General features: G+C 43.5%; 1 protein-coding gene across 6 annotated transcripts in view; it reads right to left on the minus strand.

Annotated features, from left to right (window-relative positions):
• The window catches only part of GSAP (gamma-secretase activating protein), a 62,679-nt gene extending 51,336 nt beyond the window's left edge, over positions 1–11,343 (minus strand). For 4 of the 6 annotated variants that reach the window (XM_048836431.2, XM_048836429.2, XM_048836432.2 and 1 more), the window contains exons 1-2: positions 11,070–11,343; positions 4,845–4,921 (exon numbers count right to left, since the gene is read on the minus strand). In XM_048836431.2, the coding sequence (XP_048692388.1) occupies positions 4,845–4,921; positions 11,070–11,154 (162 nt within the window). In that variant the 5' untranslated portion in view covers positions 11,155–11,343. Of the gene's footprint in view, positions 1–4,844; positions 4,922–10,172; positions 10,261–10,395; positions 11,015–11,069 lie in introns of those variants that run through there. The other 2 variants (XM_048836430.2, XM_075124505.1) reach the window with 2 other exon arrangements.
• Positions 11,344–11,668: the final 325 nt, after the last annotated feature.

An 11,668-nucleotide genomic window follows, 5' to 3' on the forward strand; every position in this document is an offset into this window, starting at 1 on the left:
CTAAAAACTTCAAATCTGGACGCAGAGAGATTGCCACATAGCCCAGTGACCTACTTGCAGCTGGAGGAAGAGTGTAGCCCCTACCCTGCCTATCAAGACAAACGCTAAAAAGATTTCACAAGCTGTTTAAAAGCTCCAGATTGTCAACACAATTATTGACAGTCTACTGCCTTGTAAAAAACAAACACTATCTACAGCTGATTTATATAAAGATGTACTGGTTATTGTTTACACTACTTCTGAACACAAACAGATTAAACTGTTTCCTTTTCAATGGACAAGACTCTTTATGGTTTTCCATGCTTTAGGTTTTCCAGATCTATTTCCATTTTTGGCCTCTGACTGGCAGCAAATTGTTGCATTTCCATTTTCAGTTGGAAGCTACTGTCACTCTCAAAGCGTGCATAAAGTTCCCAGGCTAATAAGGCTACATCCAGGTATGCAACCTTGCACTCATCAGACTACAATCGTTGAGTCTGCTCGATACAATAAACACCACTGTTTTTAACAACAGAGCATGAGAAAAAGGACCTGTAATCGTTTGAAAAATTACTGCACCCTGTTTTGTGAAGTAGACATAGGGCCCTTCTGTTTTTGTTGTTGTGGTAATAAACACTGATAAATTCCCAGGAAAAATTAAATAAAATAAAAACTAAAAATGATGAAAATCAGTGCAAAAAACTATTCATAATTTTTCTGGGTAAATACTGGGGTTTATTTTGGTAAATGGAAAGACGGGGAAGTATTCAACAGATGAACAGAATTCAAAGCATTAATCAACATGATTTGCTGCAGAACCAAAATAGAACTCAAAACATAATGCCACCTCTGAGTTTAAGAAAACAACACATCTCTAATCTCCAAATAATACTTTTCATTTGAATAAACAGTTTACTGTTGTAGACCTAGAACTATTAGCCTATAAATATTTACATTTAATAATTGGACCGCACCATTTGCCGCACATACACTTAACTTCATCCTTTTCTCCTGGTTTTGTTTTTTTTAAAACTTTCAAATACTTCCTTGTGTTCTGAAACGCATTCTGATACAGATTTTCATTTCCTTCCTATTTTAGTGTGTAAAATCTTTAAACTGTTATCTGCTAACAGCTTGAAATGTGTATGTGGTGGGTGTGAGATTCATCAGGCAGTTCAGATTCACATGCACTTCAGAGTTTGCATGCGTGCCTGTTTGTTTAATGTGTGTATCTTCTAAACTAATACTTTAACAGGCAGCTTTGCATATACACACACAGACTAACGTATTATCCTAATACATAGATCTCATGCAATGTATTGTATTTTCCTAATAAAACAAGTTATTTTTATATAGTTGAATGATACAAAAGTAGGGTGAAATCAGAAAAAAAAATGAATACTTTTTGTGACACCCAGAAATTTTTCAGTAAAAATCGGTTTAAACTGAAAATGAAGGGGCTTAAGTACATATAAGGCCTGATCATGCATTCTCTTAGGTTTCTATACCTGCTGCCACAACAGCTCTCGACAACAAAACTCTTCTATGCTCCTATTTTATTTAAAAAAACCGCACGTGCTTAAGTTCCACCGACTTAAAATGAATCAACAGGACCAAATTGTGACCTTCCTGACTTCAGTGGGAGCAGGCCCCTATAATCCGGCATTTTCTGTACTTTGCTAAGAAAAATGTATTTCATAAAAATGGGAATCACAGTCGTAATAAGCAATCAATCTAAGTTCCACATCAGGTCTATGCATGTGCTAGCATATTGTTACCAAGTCCACTTACAGGATTCCTGCACTGCTTTTCAGGGCAGAAGTGATTACCCTGTGACTAATAAGCTGTTTTTTTAACAGGTATGGGACAACTGTATATGCCAGGAACGACAAAGGCTACGTTTTTTCTAATCTCAACATTTTATAATTTTTGTAAAAGTTTGAAAATAAGGTCCATCCTCCTCCTTCCACTGATCGTACACACAATACATTTGGTCTTTTTGCACTTGGCAGATACAGATGGTTTTCCAATTATGTTTAATGGGACAGAAGCCAAAATAGCTCAGTATCGTTTACATTCTTGTTTGTGCACAAGCCTTGCTGATAATGTCAGTATGAACATGAAGTGCTCTGACAATTGTCAGAGTTAACTGCTGCTAGAGAGCCAGTAGGAAGGACACATGTTTACGTGTGTCTCACAGAAATGGTGGCTCACTGATTAATATAGTTTACAGTGGTTATTTAAAATAAATCTAAAGACTAAATTGTCTTGGACAACACAATAAGATCTGCAGTTAACCAACACCGTATGCAGTAATGAAGTTATTTCTCCACAGTTAATATAGGGAAGAACAAGGAAACCTGCAGATACTGGGTTAACCATATCTATTGATCTTGAATAAAATGAGAATGCTTTTCGATATCATTTCTGTATATTAACAGAGTAGCAACATGAAAAAATACGCATCATTCAGAAGACATTCTTCACCAGTTTGCAACAGTTTTACGGTAGGTCAAAAATGGGACTTTAACTACTTAACAGTTACCCACACATACAGTAAAGTTTAGATAAATTCAAGACCCTGTCCCTTCCTGCACAAAAAGAAGAAAGTCATAAAAAGATCAGCAGATGGAAATGTTTTGCCATACACAAGAGAACAAAGTAGATAAAGCAGTACATTTGTTATCAGTCAATCAAATAAGTTACTGCAGAACAAAAATCACCTTAGGTGGAATCCTGCCTCCCTTAAGGTCAACAGCAGAAACTCCAGTTGCCTATCAGTGGAGCCAGCATTTCACACTTGAGGCTTAAAAATGGTCCATTTTCCAAGCTTTAACAATTTGATGCAAAAAGCATCTTATGTGGAGGATGAAATTTATACTTTTTGTACATAGCTCCAACTTCTGGAGAAAAAAGTTAGCACACTCAAGGGTCTGGGATAATTCAAACCCCCATCATGCAATTGCACCAGCATGGATGGACACAACCCTACACGGAATCTCAATAACTTCAGTAGGAATCTATCTGGGCATTAAGGCCTGCACGGATCCCACAGCAGGTTAGACACCTTATTTGTGTGTCTCACACAGACAACACTCCTCTTTCTAGGAGAAGGATGCTTTTTTTTTTTAAACATACAACATATGATCAGCCCTCAAATTTGCCCAGTGGTGAAAATACTCCAAGGAGTACTCTCCACTCCAGTAACAGGTTTTAAAACTTAAAACCCAAACAAAACATATATGTGGCCTTCCCACGGGAGCAAGGCTCCAGATGCTGGTTCTGTAGGAGACTGACCTAGCCGGGGGAAGGTCATCCTACTTTGGTGAGACAGGAGGACTGGGGAATTAACAAAAAACACGTTCTTCAGGACAGAGTTCACAGCAGTCTGGGAGGTGGAAACCTCATGCAAAAGTGTTCTCCACTCTGCTACACCCAGTTTTCAGGATCTCTCGTCTGCCCCGCTACCACCACCTGGCACCACGCAGCCTGCAGAGGTTACCTCAGCCCTAGGAAATGTAACAAACTGGGGACACGAAGGCAAACACGCTCAGCAAGCTCAGTGAATCGTGCTGTTTCTCCCAAGAGCCTGGCTGCCATATGAAGTGATAGGGCTGGCCAGTCTGCAGCCCTGGAATGCTTAATGCAACATTCCATACATGCTAGAAAGAAGGCACTTTCCCCTTACAAACAAAAACTGGCCTCCTCAGGTCTGTGGTGCCCTGAAGATTAGCTGTCAACAGCTGCACAGATGAACTTTGCATGGATCAGAGTAAAATATTAACAGATTTTTGTGTAATACAAAAACCTGGTATTTCATGAAACTAAAATATTAAAAACAAACAAACGATAAACAAAGGGAGCTTTGTTAATACTGCCGGATGATGCATAAAGGCCCCATAACTCCCCTTGGTGTCCTCATGCAAAGGAGAGCCTACATCCACAAGAAAAGGGAATTCTGCTCCCCTGCAGCCTCTTCCTTCCCCCATCCTTGTGGAAGTCCTGCTGGATGCTCTGCAGAGTTTCAGCTCTGCTGTTTGGAGTTGGCAAGTCAAAGAATAAGAGGCATCCCTTGCAACGCAGTGCCATCGAAGTGCACTGCCCTGCAGCCTGTGCCCCCAGCAGATCCCCTAAAATCCACATGAAACTGGGTGGGTACTAATAGATTTTGCTAACTGAACCCCAACTTCTTCCAAAGAGGGGGAATCGTCCCCAAGCCAATTGGAGATTCTCACAATTCCACAAGATTTAATACTGAGTGTTTCTTCTTCCTTACATGCACTAGGGAGAACAGAGCCCTAAATGTAGGCTTTTGAAGTCGAAGTGACTGTAGATCTGAAGGATACTAAACTAGTTAAAGATACTTCATAGTTCATGACAACTACAAATATAATCAGGGTTTAAAATTACACAAAACACAGCATGAGGAGGGTTTTTTACCATTAAAAAAGTTTAAAGATGTCACTTATACAGAACCAAGTTTAAGTGAAATAGCTCCGCTTGAATTCAGTAGATTCTGTCTTTCTTGAGCAACTCAGCTCTCAGGGTGGAAGAATGTGCTGTTTATGAAGAATTTGTCTAAGTAATGGCTGTTCGTTCAGGATGAAATCCTGGCAGCAGTGAAGTCAATGGCAAAACTCCAATGGACTCGAATGGAGCCAGGATTTCACTCTCAGTCCCTTCAGCCTTGCCCCAAGGAAAAAACAGTTTTGTAAGTAACCTAAAAGGCATCTAAAACTTGTAATCGATCAAATTACAGGTTTTAAATCCCAATGAAAAGAAACGTAAAATGCAAGTATTAGATTAAATTAGACAAATTATTACTTTCTGGTATATCTGAACAGACTTCTATGCTGTAGACTCACCTTCCAGGTATAAATAATTTTTCCATTTCTTTCAACATTTACTATGTACGGATTTGCTGCACTCTTCTCAAAAGTGTCTGAAATAAGAAGTATTAAAGGCATAAAACACTCATTTGGATTAATTCATTGTAGAACTTATGTAGGTTTAAAACAAATCAGCATTAGTCTTACATCTGCAAAAACACTTAAATGAAGGCCTTTCTACAGCGTATTGTGCGCATGAAAAAATTCCTCTCTTCTTGAGGAAGATAGTATAGTACGCAGGCTTCTATTTAATCCTGAATGAAACTTCAAATGAGATGTAATGAGTTTTAAAACTTACAGAAAAGGAGCTCAGTTTCTAAACACTCCCCACTCACCCACCCAATAACATGGAAACCATGTTTGAATTAACAGTTCTAATTGCCATAGTAATGGAATTCAACCATCTCCTTGCAAAATTTCAAGATCAACTCCTATTTTCCATTAGGATTCTAAATAAGGTGTTTGGATTCATTGTATACTGCTGACAGCAGATCAGTTTCAGCCCATTCTATTAAATGCATACAGGACTTTAGAAGTTAAGTAATGGCTATGCACTGCAAGGTCTCAAACTGCAATCCTCAGAGCACCGGCTGGTGGTCAACACAGAGGTAGAACCAGCACCACGACGCCCGTCACCTTGTTTCCAACTGCTTCTCCAGGCAACTCAGAGAAGTACCGGGAAACGAGGCAGTGCCATTCTAGCTGCCTCCTCCACAGGCCACTTCCACATAACGAGCAGGGTAAGAAACAGAATTTTCCCTTCGTGACCAGAGCCACCAGGAAGCTATGCAGCCAGGCAGTACACACTGGGGCAGCGGTTCTCAGATTTATTTGATCACACCCTCTTCTTTCTGTCTGTAGTAGTTTCACCCCAGCTGGGGCACCTGGCTAGCAGCCACCACTCTCCGGCCACCCAGCTCTGAAGGCAGCATTGACACCAGCAGCAGCAAAGGAGTAAGGATGGCCTGGCATGGCGTGGTCCTGCCACCCTTATTTCTGTGCTGCTGCTGGCGGCGGCACTGCCTTCAGAGCTGGGCGCTCAGCCAGCAGCTGCTGCTGCTCTCTGGCCACCCAGCTCTGAAGGTGTGCAGTAAGGTTTTTTTCCCCCTAAATCTTTTCATGCCCCCCTCCAGCACACATTCCACACATCCGAGTTTAAGAACCGCTGCACCGGGGTACCTGGAAACTAAGCCGCACAAGGGCACATGCAAGGATACCATGTGTCAGGGAACCATAGATAAGAAAGTGGGGATAGAGGAGGGAGAGAATCATCAGAAAGCCACGACGGACATGAAGGGCAAAGAGAAGGACCAGGCAGCAGGGAAGCCCAAAACAAAAGGAAATAGCATGTGTATGTCAAAAAGGACAAATCTCATATCATATTAAAGACAATAAAAAGGCATGCCTTCCTTATGCCACTTTTCTAGCAGCTGTGGTTGCATCACAAATGGGATCTTGATTGGGAAAGGAAATGTAGTCCATAACAAGAACATTCGATGGCTTCCTTTTAATCATTGTATGGTAGTTTGTAACAGCAATGTGGTTCAGAAAGTGGGAATGGAAAAAATCTTCAAGATTCCAGTTAGGTTATTAGCTGGGTTTGACACTAATAACTTTGTGGCTATCACTTAAGGCTGGTAGAGAGTGCGCCTCCTCCTTATAGTCACGTATTTTTATACCATAAACTGGCTTGCGCTAACACAATGAAAAGAATGAAAAGAACACCTCCTTTGTTTTATTTATTACTGTTAGGATCAATTAAATTCAGAACACTGGCATTTTGTTGCTGGGGAACAAGGGGGAAATCCTGGCTTTCTTTACACTAATAGATTCATCACTTTCCACAGCTGTCAGATCACTCAAAGTCAATTACAACAGCATTACACCAGAGATGATCACCCAATAGTAGCCCAGAAGATCTGTCATTATCCCTTCGAATGACACTATACCCTACATTGATATTAATGGAAATTTCATTGGATTCACCTACTTTTACTAATCCTGAAAGTTTAGAGAACAGTCTCCAAACAAATCCTTTTCCACATAGGAGACTCCCTCAAGGCAGAATTCACTCCAACATAGGGGGCCCACACAATACCCTCTGTACCACAGGGCCTCCTCATCAGTCCAGGATGGAGAGGAGGGAGGACATGTTGAAGGAGCTACACACCACAAAGGTGATTGTCCTGCCACCCTTACTAAGCCAGCACAGACTGAGCATTTGGAGTGGACTGGGGAAGTGATCATTAAATCTGCACTTGAAAGATCTAGTGGCCAAAAACCCAAGAGCACAAAGAACAATAGCCAATATCCCAGTCCACAGACTAGAATAGCAGGCAAGCAACCACACAGCCTGCCTGCATGTTGAGGGTGAATACTGTCCCATCAACCCACAGGCGCTGACTTCCCCTCTTTTCCATGGGTGCTCGATCCCCACTCTGCCCCCGGACCTGCCCCCACTCCACCCCTTCCTCTTCCCACCCCTTCTCTGCCCTGCATTCTGAAACTTGCTTGAAGTCTCCTTTATACGGATGGCCATTTGTGACTCTCCAGCAGGTTACCACCACCACCAGATTCAGAATAGCCAGGAAGACTTTGTTCAAATATTGCACAGTTTTAATACATAGCAAGAAGTGCTGCTTGTCTTCTGAACACTCACATGACTGGGCTAAACAAAAATAAGTCCAGATTTCCTTCATAAACAGTTGAAAAAAATATTTTCATGTGTTTATTTTAAAAAGTTTAATTTCTTTAGTTCTGACCAATGTTTTACAAACACAATGCTTCTACTAGGTAGGACCTATAATTGGAGATATATCAGTTTGTGAACACAACATACGTGATTGCTAAATTCAGCATCACACAAGATATTTTTGTCCAAAATCCAGTGATTTGAGCCCTAATACTGACAAAACTTATATGGATGCTTAATGTCATTCATATGAGTTGTCCCATGAGAATAAAGTTAAACATGCGTGTGAGACTTTACAAGATAGTTCTGTTGAGCATGAAACTGTAGCAACAGGAGCTGAACCCGAGATAGTTTAATATTAGTTTAACTAATAGGCTACAACGCCCTGGGTGCCTAGACACAAAAATAATTTATTTTTAAAAGGTAGAAAAGTCACTATGTGAACAGAAGTTGAAATGCTAAACAGTAACATCAGATGGGTTTATTCTAAAAATGACTGTTTTTTTGCATTTTTAAAAAGGCCGTGCATGGCCTGCATCGGTCTTAAACAAGATGGTCAGTGCCATGTCCACACTATAGGACGTATTCATATCACAGTAAACCACTCCAGTATATAATGATAGATGATAATAATAATACCTAACGTACGTGGAATACTTTTCCACTACAGACTTTGGGGTAGGAGGGAAGGTAAGGAATTTATTTTTAAAATAATGGGAACTTTCCTATTTACCTTTGGTTTTGTATAAACTTGTTTGGGGCTAAATCAATCTGACACACCCCTTTATAGTGCAACAATACATACACAGTTGATTTTTTTGAATTGCGTATCTTGCCAAAAGGTCTCCAAATAGACATTCAGAATTTAGTACCTATACTAGCATCTCTCTCTACCAGGATTAGGGCCCTACCAAATTCATGACCATGAAAAACGCATCACGGACTGTGAAATCGGGTCTCCCCCCTGTGAATTCTAGTTTTTTGTGTGCTTTTACCCTTTACCAGGGATCTCAAACTCAAATCACCATGAGGGCCACATGAGGACTAATACGTTGGCCCGAGGGCTGCATCACTGACACCTTTTAATACAAAAGCCTCCCCCCTGCCCCAGCCCCACCCCACTCCACCCCTTCCATGAGGCCCCACCCCTGCCCCACCTCTTCCCAGCCCCTATTCCAACCCCTTCCCCAAATCCCAGCCCCAGCCCCACCTCTTCTCCGTCTCCTCCCCTGAGCACACCGCATCCCCGCTCCTTCCCCCTCCCTCATGAAAAGTCCTAAGTGCTGCCAAACAGCTGTTTGGCAGCGGGAAGCACTGGGAGGTAGGCAGAGGAGCGGGGCGGGGCGGTGAGCTCGGGGGGGCGGAGGCGGGGGGCAGGGGAGCTTGGCTGCCGGTGGAGTCGGCGCCTATGGTGGGCCATAGGAAATAACTCTGTGGGCCACGTGTTTGAGACCCCTGCCCTATACTTTGCAGATTTCACAGGAGAGATCAGTGTTTCTCAAATTGGGAGTCCTGACCCAAAGGGAGTTGCATGGGGGGGGTCGCAAGGTTATTGTAGGGGGGGAAATCGCATTATTGCCACCCTCACTTCTGCACTGCCTTCAGAGCTGGGCAGCTGGAGAGCAGCAGCTGTTAATTGAGGGCCCAGCTCTGCAGCCAGCAGTGCAGAAATAAGGGGGCATTACCATACCATGCCAGCCTTATTTCTGTGCTGCTGCTGGCAGTGGCTCTGCCTTCAGAGCTCAGCTCTCAGCCAGCAGCCGCTGCTCTCCAGCTGCCCAGCTCTGAAGGAAGGACCATGGCCAGCAGCAGCACAGAAGTAAGAGTAGCAATACCGCAAGCCCCACTATAATAATCTTGTGAGCCCCCCACAACTCCTTTTTGGGTGTGGACCCCTACAATTATAACACCGTGAAATTTCAGATTTAAATATCTGAAATCATGAAATTTACTATTTTAAAAATCCTATGACCATGAAATTGACCAAAATGGACAATTTAATAGGGCCCTAAAGATGATGATTTTTATGCTATTTCCCTCTGCTTTCTAAACTGAGTCTTCTGTAGTTTTTAAAAAACAGAATTGAACCAGTTACTTCACAGGTGGGGTGGGGGGGAACCACTGTGCCAAAAGTCCACTGGGTTTATTTATTGCTTCTCAACTCCCACACCACCCAACAGAATAATTTAGCAATCACCTATTGTTGTGGCATCTAACCATTAATTTAATTTCAATTAGCATTCATTTACAAGATTGATTAAAGTTTTTTGTTTTTTTAAAGGGGAGGTTACTGGGGGAAAAGTACTGAACCAAATTTTTGGAGAAATGGGGAGTGAGAGAGGAAAGTTTTGTGAAAGAAAGGGATAACATCTAGCATACATGATAGTAGTCTGTTAGTAGGAAGTTAAATCTACATAGGTTATTTCCTGTTGTCATATAAAATTGTTTCACTTTGAACATTCTTTGCCAAATTCATCTCTGATGCATGAGTGACTTTAGTGGAGAGCTAAGGATGAATTTGGCTCACATTTCAAAGTAGTTGCTTTTAAATACACATACTTTAGAATAACCTGTTTAATGTTATATTTGTTTTTAGACTCGATGATATTTACTCAAGGAGTTCGCAGCTCTTGGCATGTCACCTTCAGTGCAGTCTGCATCTCATGTTTGTAACAGAACCATTTTCACTTCCCTGCCATAACAGATGAAACTCCCCGATTCTTCATTTTTAAAAAATAAATAAAATGTTACCATCTAAAATATAAACTCACAACATACGGAATAACTTTGCAATTTGCATCACTTTTAAAGTGGACATTTAGACAGTGTACTTACATAAATAATGAGTGGACTGGATTCTGCACATGCCTTTAATGGCATTTGAACGTGGTGTAAATCGGTCCAGCATTAGGCCCAGCAATCTTTGTAACTGGCAGCCAAGGAGCACACATATGGGAAAACCATAACATATATCAAGGCAGACAGGTATTTCTAGATACTTTTTGGCAATGGTTCACATATCATGCTCCCGGCACCTGACTAAACCATGCCAAAAAGAGACACTACTTCACTCATTTAGGCCCAAGTTTAAACACACCTAGGCTCTTTTGACATGGTCACCGCTCAGCACATAAATAGTATGTTGTTGTTATTACTGCCATAAACTAAACTAAGGTGCTGATTCATAAAAAATTAGATTTCAGCCAGCTTGGCTTTGACCCAGCAAGGACATTAAAATCACATCATGTCAAACTTCTTCCCCCTCCCTTTGTGTTATGTCCCATTTTAAGAAGGGGGGGGGGAGGCTGTGGGGATGTTTAAAGGGCCGGGTAACCATCCATATGCGCACACACTGCAGAAGCCATGGCCACATCTGGGAGGACGAGGACACTTGCCTTACAGGTGAGCCGAGGACAAGACAGACATGGCTAGCAGGGGTGGGGGCGACCCTACAGAAACCAAGCCTGCGTGGGCGGCAGGGAAAGCGCCTCCCCCAGCATCAGCGTTACCTAGAGCCGCTGCCGGACCTTGCGCCAAGAGCCACGGCACCACATCGCTCTGGAGATCAAACTCGGCGCTCAGCTGGAGCAGCATCCCGCCGGTGCCGGTGCCGGTGCCGCCCTCCTGGCCCCTGGCTACAGGGGGAGGCGCGGGGCAGACTCGCAAGAGCCCGGGTCCTGGAGGGGCCGGCGCACCAGCCTCCCCGCTCCCGTGCAGCTGGGCTTGCGCCGCCCCTCTGGCCCCGGGAGCCGGCGGCGTGGGCGGGGCGCGACGCTTCCACCCTCCTCCAGGCCGCTGCTTTCGCTTCTGCCCGGGCGCGGCCGCGCTGGGAGGAGCCCAGCCCCGCCGGGAGCTGCTCCAAGCGGCAGCCTACTGGGTGCCGGGGATGTCATTCAGCTCCCGGCGGCTTGGAGTGGCTGGGCGCGCTGCTCCCACGGGCTGCAGCAAGAGGGGAGGCTGCGCTGAGCAAAGGCCTGGTGTTGCACGCTCCGCTGCAGGCCGGCCGGTGATTTTTCGTCGGCCCGGGCTTTCACCGGGCTGGGGGGGCGGGCGGTTTGTTGGTGGTGCTTTACGCAGACTGCTGAGAAATGGTCCGTCCCTGCCTGCT

Source organism: Caretta caretta, chromosome 1, assembly GCF_965140235.1.
Source record: "Caretta caretta isolate rCarCar2 chromosome 1, rCarCar1.hap1, whole genome shotgun sequence".
Lineage (NCBI taxonomy): Eukaryota > Metazoa > Chordata > Testudines > Cheloniidae > Caretta > Caretta caretta.